General features: G+C 39.5%; 2 protein-coding genes across 2 annotated transcripts in view; one reads left to right on the top strand and one right to left on the bottom strand.

Moving 5' to 3' along the window:
- Window positions 1-1918: 1918 nt before the first annotated feature.
- LOC138157277 (histamine H3 receptor-like) lies at window positions 1919-11975 on the top strand. Its single transcript, XM_069082823.1, has 3 exons — window positions 1919-2186; window positions 2852-3018; window positions 10111-11975. Exons 1-3 carry the CDS (start codon window positions 1919-1921, stop codon window positions 10978-10980), a joined length of 1305 nt encoding a protein of 434 aa, XP_068938924.1. The 3' UTR covers window positions 10981-11975.
- A 1774-nt stretch (window positions 11976-13749) lies between these two features.
- The window catches only part of VPS35 (VPS35 retromer complex component), a 42817-nt gene continuing 41157 nt past the window's right edge, over window positions 13750-15409 (bottom strand). The window contains exon 17 of the mRNA XM_069082564.1: window positions 13750-14736. Within this exon, the coding sequence (XP_068938665.1) occupies window positions 14557-14736 (180 nt within the window). The 3' untranslated portion in view covers window positions 13750-14556. The remainder of the gene's footprint in view (window positions 14737-15409) is intronic.

The following is a 15409-nucleotide window of genomic DNA, read 5'->3' as shown; positions in this document are numbered from 1 at the left end:
TCTCTCTCTCTCTCTCTCTCTCTCTCTCTCTCTCTCTCTCCATCATACCAGGATTAGGTTCTTTTTCCTGCCCTCATCCTTTAAATCATACAGTAAATAAGTCAGTGCACCATAGCTTATCTCTTCTAATGGATACAAGCAATGTCATGGATAATCTAAAAGAGAGATAAATGACATCATAGAGACATCATTTCTACCCGTCTTTGGAGCATATTCAATAAAGAGCTTCTTTGGCCACTATGTTTATTAAAGGGAGCATATCAGTTGAGCTAACCCCCCTACTGAAAAGAGGCAAATATACTCCCAGATAATTGACAGTGCCTGCATTTTCTTACCTTACTTATCCCACACAACACCAAAAAAAAAAAAAAAAGTAAAAATGGCATTCCCTATTAACAATGGGTGATTCCTGGTAGGGCTGATCATCAAGACAGTGACTGCCTGCAAGGTTGGTCTATTGTCCTTCTGACCATCTAACATACTACAGCATAGGTGAGAAACACTGCCTTAATTCTAGTCATTTCCTCCCACCACCACCCCAATCAGGAAATGGCTTGTTGGTAATTACTGATAATTAACAGTATAGAAGCAGAGAAGATTTGCTCCAAAAAGGGTATTGTTCATCCTGAGGAAAAAAGAGAAATGTGATAGAAGAGATTATTGAACTGTTTTCTTTTCCTTAATAATTGGTGGTCTTCAGCTCCCCTAAAAGTCATTTTAGGTCACATGCTGTAGATATTTCTATCGGTTTCCTAACTAGTAAAAGATCTAATGAAAAAAGTTTACATCCATCCAGGCAGTTGATGAGAGAGAAAGACTCCATTGTATTGAGAACCCTTCAGCCTCACTGTCAAATTTCCTATTGAGAACCCTTCAGCCTCACTGTCAAATTTCCTATTGAGAACCCTTCAGCTTCACTGTCAAATTTCCTAGAGGTAGGAACACTGTTCCCCAAGCAGAAGGCAAAACCTATGATGAGGGTATCTAGTGACTCTGGTCTCTGTTTCTCCTCCTCTCTTAGTTTTCAGTCTCCCTACCTTAGTCCACTCTCCCTGTCCCCTAGGCTTTTGGCACATTTCTCTCTGGGAGCCCTTTCTCTCTCCCCGATACTTTCTTGCCCTCTTTTTAGTTTGAATTTGGCTAGTGCATTCAGTCAACCTGTTCATCAGATAATGGATCAGCTCTGCATATTTTTTTCTATATAGCTATTGCTACATTAAGCCATACAGTTATAAAGAAATATATATCACTAATGGCACACTGAGACATGGAAATGATCCCTCAAACCAGCTTCTGTTTTCTTCAGCATCCCTCTTCCCTTCCATGCAACATCTCATAATAAACAGAATTTTTAAAACACCCTGGAAGTTGCTCGAATTAAAACTTATAAAGGGAAATCCCCTCTCCCCAGCCTCTCCTCTAGGACATCTCAAACTTCCACGGGGCAGAGAAGGGGCTGGAGGGAAGGGCTGGGGGAGGGGACAGTCGAATGAGAAGCACCCTCTGCTCGAGATTGGAGGAAATCGCTGTTATTTTCTAGTCCACTTCTTCCCTCCAAAGCCTTCTCACTTCTTTCTTATTCTTTATGAAGTTAGGGACCGTCCCAGGCTTAGCAGATCCCTCCTCCCTCCTCCAGACACAAGCATTTTCCTTTTTCTTCTTATCAGTTCTTTCTTCTCCCCTTCTTTCTCATCTCCCCCTTTCTCTTCTCTCGCTTCTACCAATCCTCTTCTCTCTCTCCCCCTCTGCCACTCCTCTCCTTTCCTCTTCTCTTCGCAACTGTGCTCCCCTCGCATTCTCATTCTCAGACCGTCTCTCTTTGCTTACTCTGTCTTACTCTTGCTGGCTCCTCAGCGTCCCTCCAGAGCGAACTGACTCTCGGCTCTCCACTACTGACCAAGTGTCGAGGCGTGCAGCAATGGAGCCGCAGCTAGTATTCAATGCTTCAGGAAATTCCTGTGCCCCAGAACAGGAGTCACAACCTGGTCCAGGTCCCTATCCTGGGTTGCATCCCGGAGGGTTCTCTGCTCCGGTGGCAGCGTTGCTGGCCACGCTCATGGCGCTGCTGGTGCTGACCACGGTGCTGGGCAACGCTCTGGTCATCCTAGCATTCGTGGTGGACCGGAGCCTGCGCACGCAGGGAAACTTCTTTTTCCTTAACCTGGCTATCGCGGACCTGTTGGTGGGTAAGTACAAGGATTGAAGCGGAAACAGCTCAGGGGTGGGTTGTCAAGAGATTAGCACTTGATCTTTGAACAAAAGGGACTGAAGGACTTTAAGTGACTCCCAGGGTGGAGTACATGAATCACTACTTACCTAGGAGTTTGAGGGATGTGAAAGAAATGAAGAGGCTACGTGGTATAGTGAAAAGAGCCCTAGATGTCCCGGCTTCAAATCCTGAGTTTACGACTTGCTTGCCCTTGGGCAAGTCACTTCCCATCTCTTGGCCTCAATTCCTTTCACAGTGAAATGAGGGCAGGGTCACTGAGGTTACTTTCAGCCTTCTGATCAAAGAAGGGACCAGACTTTAGATGAGAGGTGGGCATAGGATACAGGGATTTTAAACCAAGGAAGATGACAGAGAGGGTGGGTTTTCTGGTTGGAAATGATTCCCTACTCCACACTGAACTCGGGGAACAGCTTCAGAACTTTTTATTCTTTTTGTTAGTATTTAAATAAAGCGCTTTGATATATCTCAAGTGAAGCCTTGAGAACTGAATGACTGTGCTCCTACTACCCATCCCTCCTCGATTCTCTGGACTTTCTCTGAGCCCCCAGGGTGTCAGATCAAAAAGAAAGAGTAGGAGGGCTCTTCCCTTCAGCCCCAGCGCTGATAGTTCTCTACCTGCAGGCGGATTCTGCATCCCTCTCTACATCCCTTACGTCCTGACTGGAGAGTGGAAGTTTGGGAAGGGGCTGTGCAAGTTGTGGCTGGTGGTGGATTACCTGGTGTGTACTGCCTCTGTCTTCAACATCGTGCTCATCAGTTTCGACAGGTTCAACTCCGTCACCAGAGCGGTAAAGGAGCTAAAAGTTTCCTTCTAAAGGGATTGTGGGGGCTTCGGGTTGATTTCCCATTTGAGGACATATGTGAAACATACCTTCTTGTGTTTGGGGCCAGCTTTCATGTCTAAATTAGGTTTTAAAACAGCGGCTAGGTGGCTCGGTGAATAGAGTGCCCAGTGAGGAAAACTCAGAAAAACGAGTTCAAATCTGGCCTCAGACACTTACTGGCTGTGTGTGACCCTGGGCAAGTCACTTACCCCTGTTTGCCCCATTTTCCTCACCTGTAAAATGAGCTGGAGAAGGAAACGGCAAACTACTCCATTATCTCTGCCAAGAAAATCCCGAATGGGGTCATGAAGAGTCAGCGCAACAGAAAAAAACGACTAAACGCTTTATGCTTGCACAGACACAAAGAGGTCCTAGTGGCGAAATCAGAGCCTAGGACACTTGACTTCCACCTCCAGGCTCTTTTCCCTAGACCTCTGCTGCCTCCAAGAGGCCAAGAGAGAGGACAGGTCTTGGAGGGGAGAAATAGGGGGAGCGGAGCGACTTTCTTCTTGGCGTTTAACACCTTCCACAAGCCCACTCAGTCTCTATGTGTAATCCGGGGCTCAAAGTATTATAGTATAGTGTTTAGAGGAATTTACAGTCTGAAAACTTGGGTTGGCCATTCCAGTTCTGATTATCCTGGGCAAGTCACAAAATCAAAAAGTATCCAAATACAACAGGACTTACATGAGGAGACTGTGCTTAAAGGGCACTTCAAGTTGTTAGTAGAGTAATTTAACTTCAATTTAACCAGTTGTTAGTAGAGTAATTTAACTTCAACTTCTTCAGAGAGAACTTCTCTTGTGGCTCCATACTATTGCCTCTGTTTCCTAAATTCTTAACTATATTTGACCACAATCAGCTTCCTAAACTGTAAACTGTTGCCTAGAGATGTATTTTGTAAATTACTGGGAACTCAGAAAAAGCATAAACCATGGGTACAATCTGCTGAGAACCTTCTCTGGTAATTAGTTTCATTCTTACTGATTTAATGGCTTTATTCTAGCTATAGGTACAATGAAATCTCTTAGCTGATTGCTAATACTAAGTGTTCACTGAACTGAACCTGACGTGCAGAACTGAATGTCCTGTTCAGATGGAGCACAAATTTCAAAAGGGGATGGATTAAACTAGAAGAAAGTGGGAGGAAAAAATATCAATTTCCCAAATCATTAAGAGATTCCTTCATTCCTTCCCCATTAACTTTTACCATGTTCAAACATTTCTTCCTGATTGAAAGATGAAGCAGCAGAATTCTCTCAGGAATTTTTGCATGTACAGAGGGAAGAACTTCATACTCTCAAAAGGCATAGCATTGCTGTTATATTAGCGGACAGCAAAAAATTATAATAATATGAATAATTAATTAAAATGTATTTAAATTACAAATAAAGGTAAATAAAAATGCAGGGCAGTACTTTGCTGCTTGTGGGGATGTGTACATTTAAGGGATGAATTTTTAATACTTTCCCCAGTAATGGAAATGAGTCACATTGAGCCATCCACATTTTCTCCCAGTATCACAACAGCTGGACAGGAAGTCAGAGGCTGTGTGGTATAGGCCATCTGAATAACAATCAACTCTAAAACATACTAGACATGTAATTATCCAATAAATCAATCAACAAGCATATTAAGCACCTACTAAGAGCTAGGCACTTTGCTAGGGCTGGGGATACAAGAATAGAGAATGAAACAATCCCTGCCCTCTAGGAGCTTACCTTCTAAATGAGGGTCTAGGGAAACAGCAAATATATATAAAATATATATGCAACATAAATTAATAAATAAAATATATACAAAATAATTAAATACAAAGGCCCTGAGGAAAACAGGGCTAAGTGACTTGCCCAGGGTCACCCTGCTAGTAAGTGTCTGAAAGGAGAGTTGAACTCAGGAAGATGAGTCTGAATCCACTCTGCCACCTGGCTGTCCTGAAGTTCTTCCTTACTGGGAGCTTAAAGGTGCCTCCTGTGACTTCAACCTTACTCCTGCTTCTGCCAATTGGGACTAAATCTTCATCGTCTTTTATATGACAACTCTTCGTACTTTAAGACTGCTAGTATATGCTTCCATAAATCATCTCTTCTCCAGGTTAAATGTCCACAGTTCCTTCATCCAGTCCTCTATGACAGAGGTGTTAAACATGGGGCATTCCTAAGTTCTTCTGAAGCAGATTAAAATGAATGAGAAGTATTGTGACAAAATAAATATACAATAGAACATAGATAATATTAATATATGGTTTTCTTAGGGGAAAAAATGTGGCCTGCAGGGATCCTTACATATGGTATAGTGGCCTGTTTCTATTTGTTTGACACTGCAACTCTTGCATGCAACATGCAACACTGCATGATCTTCAAGCCCCTCAGTATCAGTTACTGTCCTGTAGATACTCTTCAGTGTATGAATATACTTCCTAAATTGTGACATCCAGAATTGAACACAATACTCCAAATGCAGTCTGACCTCAGCAGAGTACAATATCACCTCCCTAGTCTCAGACTCCATATCTCCCTTAATTTGACCTAAGATTGAGGATCCCCTTTTGGGGGCTACCATAGCTCAGAGTTCACTCATTTGGCTAGCATTCTACTAAAACTTCCATATCTTTTTCAGACCAATTATTCTCTAGGTGTGGAACTGATTTTTATTTTAACCCAAGTGTAAGACACTATATTTATGCCTATTGAGTTTCACCTTATTTGACTGAGCCATTGCTCCCGCCTTTTAAGACTTTTTCATGACACTACTTCCTCCTGGTTAACCTTTTATGTTGTTTTTCTTCAGTCTCTTTTGCTGGCTCATCATCCATACCATGCCACACTATTGAGTGTTTCTCAAAGATTCTGTCCTGGGCCCTCTTCTCTTCTCTCTTACTGATCTCATTGGTGATTATCCCTAAGTAGATGACAGATCTGAATATCCAACCAATTGCCTATTGGATTGGATGTCCCAAAGATATCTCAAACTCAACATATGTGAAACAGAGCTCACTATCTTTCTCCCATAAACCTCTTAAAAACTTCCCTATTTCTTTCAAGGGCACCACAATTATTCCAATCCCCACATCTGTACCTGAGTATGTAACCTCAACCCCTCACCTTCCCTCAATCCAAATATCCAATCATTTGCCAAATCTTGCCACTTCTACCTCCACAACGTCTCATATTTGACTCCTCTTTATTCAAACAGCCACCACCTTGGTTCAGGCCCTTATTACTTCTTGACTGGATTACTGCCATGACCTCCTAATTGACCTCCCTCCCTAAAGTCTCTCCCCACTCCAGTCCATCCTTCATACTTCTGCCATAGTGATTTTCCTTAGACATAGATCCGACCATGTCACTCTCCAACTTAAAATCCACTGATTCCCTATTTCTTCCAAGGTAAAAATTTAAACTCTTTTCTTTAGCTATTAAAGCTCTTTACAACCTGCCCCAATCTATCTTTTCAGATTCATTTTATATTACTACTCTTCCAGCGCTCTACTTTCCAGCCAAGTTGGCCCTCCCAAACAACACTCCATCTTTCATCCCCATTCTTTTGCATCTATGGTCCCCCAACTCTGGAAAATACTCCCTCATCATGTTTTATAGAAACCTTCTCCTCTTTGAAGACACAGACCAAGTGATACCTTCTTCATGACTCTTCTGATCTCTCCAATTACTTGTGCCTTCCTTCCCTGCCTTGTATTTATATTTACTCTTTATATTTGTTCTAGATATACTTAAATATGCATGTGGCTCCTTCATTAGAATGTAAGCTCTTTAAGGTTTGGAACTTTTTATTTGTGTCTTTGTATCTCTAATGCCCTAAAACACTGGCACAAAGTAGGCACTTAATACATGCCTACTGATGCCTATATTGCACATCTCTATCTTGCCCACAAGAAAAGCATGATTTTGTTCAATGATTTACTAAAATGTATATAAACTATATCTATACCAGTTTCCTGATCCATCCGTTCTGTAAATCCTATCCAAAAAAAGTAAAGTTAGTCTGGCATGATCTATTCTTGAAGAAGCTATAGTGATTCTGTTTCCCATTTCCTTTTCTGGACATTCATTAACTTTCCCTTTAATATTCTAAAATTTTATCAATGACTGAAATCAAGCTCATTGGTCTGCATTTTGCAGACCTCTGGGACTGCTAGGTGACACAGTGAATAGAGTACCAGGCCTAGAGTCAAGATGACTCATCTAAGTTCAGACACTTACTAACTGTAAGTCTTACTTAACCCTGTTTGCCCCAGTTTCTTCGTCTCTAAAATGACCTAAAGAAGGAAATGGCAAACTATTCCAGTATCTTTGTCAAGAAAACTTCAAATAGGGTCATGAAGAGTCAGACGCCACTGAACAACAACATGGCCTTGATTTGGAAAATCAGGGTATTTGTCCATGCTTTTGTCCATTTCTATAATATCCTTCTGCTATTCATAATCCTCAAACATCTGTGACAGTGGCCCAGCAAGTCTATCGACTCATATTTTTGTTTGTTTTCATGTCTCTAGAACATAATTCAACTGGGTTTGGTGACTTGAACTCATCAAAGACCTCTAGATGCTATGTATCTCTTTACTTACTTGAGTTTAAACTCCCTATTAGCTATTTTTGTTCTAATTCAAAGATTACAGAAAACACAAGCCAATTAGCTTAATGGTTATCTTTCCATTATCCTTATCTTCCATCCCGAATAGTGGTGCTATCCTTTTCTTCAATTAACAAGCATTTATAAAGCAACTATTATGTGCACCCAGGCTAGATGCTTAGCCTTGTTCTCCCACCAAACTGACAAAGACAAATAAAGACCATTTTGTTGTCCTTAGCAATCTCTACTAGCTTCAGTTAACTCTGAGCTTTAGCACTATTAACACTGTTCTTACAGAATCATGTCACAATTTGTATTTGTTTCTTGCTCCTGCAACCATCTTCAATGCATCTTTTAAGGAAAATATATTTTTAAATCATCTTTATTTCTAAATACATCCCTTCCCATAACCAGCGAGCCATACCTCATTAAAAAAACAAACACTAAAATAAGACAGGAATGAATAGCAAAACTAATGCACCAACCAACACTATATGCCATATTCCACATCCATTCCTCTATCTCTGCGAAAGGAAGCACATTTTCTCAGTTCTTTTTTTCTATGTCCAAGCTTCTTGGTTATAATTACACAATGATGCTTCTATCTGTTCTGTTCACTTGTACATGCCTTTAAAAAAAATCTTCACTGTGGTTGCTAAGTTCCATATGTATCCATGATGAAGACAATTCCTCCCCTTTTCCTCTTTAGTAGAATTGTTTTTCTGAGTCTTCAGAATTTCATTCTTGAGAGTTTTCCATCCCTTCTGAATTCACTGCCCCTATCAAGTTTTCAAGCGAGGATCTTAACTGTCAATTCTCAGGAGTTTCTGGAATTGGCTCTAGAACTGGCTCTAGAGTTAACATCAGACTGTTCTGGATTTCCAGGTCTTCTCTCACACATATTCTGAGGAGTGGCCACTTTCTACCCAGGTCCCTATTATTTCTACCTCCTTGTTAGTGAGAAATGGGGCCTAGAATAGTAACTACTCTTATTGCTTCTGATACTTTCTGAAGGTCATCATTAAGACAAGAAATTACTTACAGCTCTACTTTTGGAGGAAAGTACTCCAGTAGATATAAGGATAATTGAAGTCTCCTATCACCTATTTTCTACACTCAATTCTTTCCTCTGTCTAAATTATCACCTACATGATGCTTATGTTCCCTCTCCTGAAATGGCCTTTCCTACAATCAATCAAGAAACATTTATTAAGCATCTACTATGTGCAGGGCACTGTGCTAAGCCCTAGGGATACAAAGAGGCAAAAGACAGTCCCTGCCATCAAGGAGCTTACAATCTAAAGGGAGAGACAAGATACAAATCTATACAAAGCAAACTACATATAGAATAAACAGAATATGATTATATAAGGAGGCACTAGGATTAAGAGGGGTTGTAGAAGGCTTTCTGTAGAAGGTGGGACTTAAAGCCAGGGAAGTCAGTAGTTGGAGCATTTCAGACATGGGGGGTCAGTCAGAGAAAATGTTCAGAGCTGAGAGATTAGAGTATCTTATTCATGGAACAGTGAGGAGGCTAGTATCACTGGATCAGAGAGAATGTGTTGGGGAGTAAGGTGTAAGAAAACTAGTAAAGTGTAAAGTTAGGAGGGGGCTGGGTTACAAAGGGTTTCAAATGCCAAGAGCATTTTGTATTTGCTCCTGGAAGCAACAGGAAGCCACTGGAATTTGTTGAGTGACCTTGTATCACCTCCAGGATATCTGTTCAAATCATCTCTAATGCAACACCTAGCTCACATGCCACCTTCTCCATAAAGCCTTACCTGATTTCTTTCCCCAAGCTATAATTCCTCCCTCCTGTGAACTCAATAGCTCTCTGTATTTCTCACACTAAATGTACTATGTATTTTATTTGTAAATTATTGCCTCTAATAAGCACCAGCAGGGGGGGACATTGTCTCACAATAACTTCCCTTTCTAGGGATATAAGATTTGGGAATGATCTCCATCCAGTCCCTGCCTGCCCCGCGGGTCCCCCCCCCGCCCCCATCCTGCCTTGGACTTCACTTTGCACTTTGTACTTCTCTAATGAATTCAGCTAAAATATTAAATATTATAATTATTTGTTTCTTGTTATATCCTCCCACTAGACAATAAGATTAACAAGCAGGAAGAGTTGGCTTATTTAAACTTTAGTTGTTTAGTTGTTCCCTAGTGTCAAGCACAGTGCTCTGCATACAGCAAGTGCCTAATGTTAGCTGAATAAAAAAAAGTGCTTTACATTCCCATGAGGTTAGGTAGGACAAGCAGTAGTATTCTCATGTAGCTGATGAGGTGACTGAGGCTCTGAGATAAAAGGTGACTCATCTGTGGTCATTTATTAAACATTAGAAGAGTTTAATTTTAATTAAACTTAAATTAAAATTAATGAACCTCAGATCAGTGAATCTGCTTTCTGTTTCTAGACTTTCCCCTTCTCCTCTTTCCTCTGATTTTTCTTCTCTCTAGGTGACTTACAGGGCTCAGAAAGGGATGACCAGAAATGCTGTCTTTAAGATGGTCATAGTGTGGCTGGCAGCTTTTCTCCTTTATGGTCCTGCCATCATCTGCTGGGAGTACATTGCCAGAGAAAGCATCCTGCCCCGAGGAGAGTGCTATGCTGAGTTCTACTACAACTGGTATTTCTTGATGATTGCCTCCACCATTGAATTCTTCACTCCCTTCATCAGTGTCTCCTACTTCAACCTGAGCATCTACGCCAGCATCAGAAAGCGCACACTCCTGAGAACTGACAATCTGGATTCCAGTCGAGGGAACTGTGAAATGAACCTCCTGGAGAAAAGAAAGGGACATGTTATATTTTTTGTTAAGCCAGCTGAGTGGAACAGGAACAAAAAGAAAGACCATGGCCTCTTCCCTAATGGGCCCCTAGGTCCCAAGCAGGATAGCCCCTCCTCTTTGGACATCCAGGGTGCACAACATCTGCCTCCATTGCAAATCGAAATGAAAACCAAACCAGGCCAAGTCTATGAAGCCACAGAAAGCATTTGCAATCCCACAAGACACCCAGACATTGCCAGGACAATGGCAAATCGCCTCCGGCTATCTCGGGACAAGAGAGTGGCTAAATCTTTGGCTATCATTGTGTGCGTATTTGGACTGTGCTGGGCACCTTATACGCTACTCATGATCATCAGAGCTATGTGCCATGGGACATGTGTACAGCATTTTTTCTATGAGTTCTCTTTTTGGTTACTTTGGCTAAATTCAGCCATTAATCCTGCTTTATACCCACTCTGCCATATGAGCTTTCGGAAAGCTTTCGTCAAACTGCTATGTCCTGGAAAAGCCAAAATTCATCCACATATTTTTAGGTGAAGAAAAGGCCATCTGTGGCTGGGATCAACAAAAGCCTTCATTTGTCTGCAAAGTGGAGTCTGTGGAGTCCATTTGGTGACTACCAATTGCTCTACTTTTACTACAATTTTTACCATGGAGACTCTAAGAAACAAAAAACAAAAGCATCAAATGAAAAATACTGCAAGTATAACATTCTATCTGGGTAGGGGACGAGTTATTCAGGAGGAAAAAATCTTTTTTTAATTTACTTCCTTAGGAAAGACTTTCATGAGATTTAAAAAAGATTGGGGTTTGAGTTCATTTGATTAGATCTGTACAGAAAAAAATTTTTTCTTAAATAATAAGTACACTATATGCTCCTTTTATTTATAGTGTGATGTGAGTATTCATCAGATGCTTGCATAGTATTATATTTTGAGGCTTGGTTCAAAGAAAGGCCTATTTATAAAATAACATAAATAAATAAAAGTACTACTTTTAAAAACACAAATACAAGAAATCATATTTAACAATCATCAAACAAAACAAAAACCAGCTTCTCGGCAGGAAAGGAAATAAGCAAATTCAATTTAAACCATGAGTAAAAAAAAAAGTAAGTAAAAAAGCAGTAAAAAGACAAAATATAATTTCCTTCTATGAATATCTTTTACAAGAATCAGCCAAATTCTTACCTGTCTAGTATGGTTTAGGCATGTTTTTTTCTATAGATAATTAATGGTTCTCAATATCATTAGTTTTCTGAAGTTCACACTGGTAAGCCACCATTCTGCCCATTGGTTTTTGTTTGTTTGTTTGGCATAAGTAGTTCAAAACAGTGCTTTGTGCTCATTCAAATGGTCCTCAAAGTTTGGGAACCATTGTCCCAGAGAATTTCTTAAGGCCCTTTTCATTTATGTCATTAAATTATTCTCATTTCAATTTTGTCATTTTAAATCTACTTTAGTGCAAACTGAGTGAATTTTTTAAAAGCACAAAATAATTCACCTTTATACAGTCCTTTATCCATGACCTTATAAAATAGTACAAATATCATTCTTATAAAAGGTTAATAAGTAAAGTGATTTCCCCAAGATTACATATAGAGTTAGAGTCAGAACGTGAACTCTAGACTCTTGATACCAAGTCTAAGCTTTCTGATTTACCTGGCAAATAAGGCCACAATCCAAAATATTATAGAATTCACAGTTCTAAATTATTTTTGTTGAATACTTACATCAAACATAGAACACAGGATCACAGTACCATAGATTAAGATAAAGTCCCCAAACATTTAAGACATTCCTCAAGTATCCAGATAAATGTTACCTATTGAGGAAGATGAGTTACTATTTCAAGTACATGAATTCAAGAGCTTACTATATTTTACTCTCATAAGCAACCACATTAAAAAAACTCAGATAAGAGGGCTTTTTCCACAAAAGGCAGTCAGACAATTTCACTGCGTATGAAGAACCCAACTTTTGAATATCCTTACTTGGCCTTAACCGAAAGACAACCCAGCTAACATTGTCTGAACTTGGTCACTTAGCAACTCAGGACAAGGAGTGGGTAGGTGGGTTTTAGGTGGAAGCCAAGGACCCCTATTTTTAAGAATGACGAATTCTTCACAGAGAAGACTTTCCACATGTAAATCCTTACCTTGGAGACTCTGATGAGATTAATTTCATTCTTCACTATCTTTCAGGTTTAGATTAAGAGCTGGAAGGGACTTTAGAGACAATCAAGACCCACAGTCCCTCATTTTATGGCAGAGGGAACTAAGACCCAGAGACATCAAGAAAGTTGCCAGTTACACAGAGCTAGTTAAGTGACAAAGCTGGGGCAGCTAGAGGTTTTTCTGGGAAATGACCTTTATTGGTGAAGCAGAGTGATAGTAATAGCTCCTTTATGCATCTAGAAACTTTTTTTTTAACTGTCAGAGAGCTTTGCATAGACTAACTATAGTCATAGCCTTTAAGTATGTCTGATCTCCAATTCAGAATTTCAGGCTAACTCACAAATGCTGATCAATGTTGCTAGTAAAGAACCAGACTCCTAAGTAAAAATAAGCATGAGGATTTACTTAGGTGCTATGATTCAATAAAGATGACTCATCTGAATGATCCATAAATATTCAAGTTTTGAGGGAGGAAGAAGATTTGGTCAAATCAAGTCTTTCGTCTCATCTTTCTACCTCTACCAAGAAAAATGAAATATGCACCATGCTGTGCTCCTACCTTTTCTGTTTCAGTTATGGGTTGGACTGGATGACCTCTGAGGTGCCTTACAGATCATTCTATGATCCAGCCCAACTCACTCTCCCAGTCACCAGGCCATTTACCACCTTCCCTATCAATCTTCCTATTCTTCGAGATATGCTCCCATGAATACAAAAATATGCATGTTATATCTAATCCATACTCAAAATGATGTCTACCAGAGCAAATCTAGTTAAGGTGAATCTTTCTGACACTGAAGGCTCACTCATTAGGTGGGTTTGAGGAAACAAGAAATGCTGGCAACTGATGAGATTTTTAAATGGTGCTAATAGTGGAATGACATCTGACTGTTCTTTCAAAACTGAACAGTAAAAAAATGCATCAGACCCTGAATTTCAGTTCATGACTATCTATTTACAAAGTAATAATGTAAGGCTGGCATTAAATTACAATAGTTTGCCAAGACTGACTATGTAAGAACTAGTTAAGTTGCATAGGTACCATCAAGCCACTCTTTCAACTATATCAGAGAATGCTAACAGTTTTTCTTCAAGTAAAAAAATACAAAAGGAAAAAAAAGGACAAACACTTCAAATTGTTATAGCAATTTTATTGTTTCACTGGTGCAAAATCATGATACTTGTGTAATGCATTTTCCCCTAAATTTACAATAATGAAGGTTATACATAAACTATATAGATCACAATTTCTCTATTTTTTGTACGATTTAGAACAAAATTTCCTTGATAAATATGCCCAGTGACGAGTATAGGCCACTAGTGGATGTCCAAAAATGCAAAATATAAACTTCTGGTTTTAACCATGGTGCTTTTAAACTCTCAAACATGCATTAATATACTCTAGTTTTAGGGGAAATATTACACATAGCCTTGTCTTGCATTTAAAGAAAAGCTCAAGCTGAATTCAACATACAATATCCCTCCCATCCCCAAATCAAATCTCTTGTAAAAATCAAGATGGACAATAGAATACAAAGACAGACAGCGCTAGCCACTTCCTGGTTAGTACTCCCTAGGACTGAATAAAATTACAGAAGCAACAACAAACAGTGAAGGGAAACAGAAAGAAAAGATTAGTAGCTGCAAGAAGAGACTTGAAGATCAGAGGAATTTAAAAAAAAAAACCAATTCAATCATGCTACTTCTGGTGATCAGAGAGACATCTGATGACCCAACTTGAATACCTGTGAAGTGAATTAATTTGTTAAGGTCCTGAAGGTGAGTGTCTGCAGGTGCTGAATAAAATGTATCACAGATAAGAGAAAGATAACCTAACTTGGCATTTCTGAAAGGCACAATCTATGGGGGGGAAATAATCTAGCATAATAAAAAAACATACTGTATGTGAATGGAAAGTGTGTCTGTGTTTCTTCTCTTTAAAGGACAAGACCTTCATAAATTGGCCCCTCAGACTCTGGTGATTCCCTCCTCAAGCGCAAATGCTCCAGGGTGTTGTGAAAATGTTTGTTAATCTGTTCTGTTTCTTCACTGGACTCAAGATTTGGAAGGTCTTCTCTTATCTTCTGGATAAGTTGATTCAAAACTTGAATTGTCACCTACAATGAAATGTATATAACTATAACCAACTGAAGAAAAAAGACAGAATTAAGTAATACTATTTTAGAAGTATATATTGCTCTTATTCCACAGTAATTAAAAATTTGGAACCAATTTAAATGAAGAACATATAAATCCACAATTAAAAGAAAAGCATTATTAAGAATATAGTTCCTACTCAACCAGAGTCAATTGCTATCAACCAACAAATCTTGCAACAATAATCTCACCAATACGCTACAGAGTAATCTTAGGCTCACATTTACAATTCAAAATTAAGTCTAGTTAAGGTAGGCTCCAGTATGACTACAGAGACTAAGGCAAAAAATGGCAGTACCAAAAAAAGTACCTACAAGAAAGAAAGTTTGATCTTATTAGATAATGAACTGAGAAATGTTCCCAATAATTCACACATCATGATGACAATGCAGACAGAAAATATTTAAAATTGACAAGTGATTTTAAGGGTATCAAGCTTCAGAGACAGCTAGGTGGCACAGTGAATAGAGCACCAGCCCTGGAGTCAGGAGGACCTGAGTTCAAATTCAGCCTCAGACACATAACACTAACTAGCCATGTGACCTTGGGCAAGTCACTTAACCCCAACTGCCTTGCACTCCTATCTCCAAAATAACCAGAATTTTCTCAAATGCACAATCTTCCATCAAAGAA

The sequence above is a fragment of the Petaurus breviceps genome, unplaced genomic scaffold (genome assembly GCF_028583685.1).
Source record: "Petaurus breviceps papuanus isolate PSGF00001 unplaced genomic scaffold, PetGlider_PUasm1.0 171, whole genome shotgun sequence".
In the NCBI taxonomy this organism is placed as follows: Eukaryota; Metazoa; Chordata; class Mammalia; order Diprotodontia; family Petauridae; genus Petaurus; species Petaurus breviceps.
This window is presented reverse-complemented; position numbering and strand designations above follow the sequence as displayed.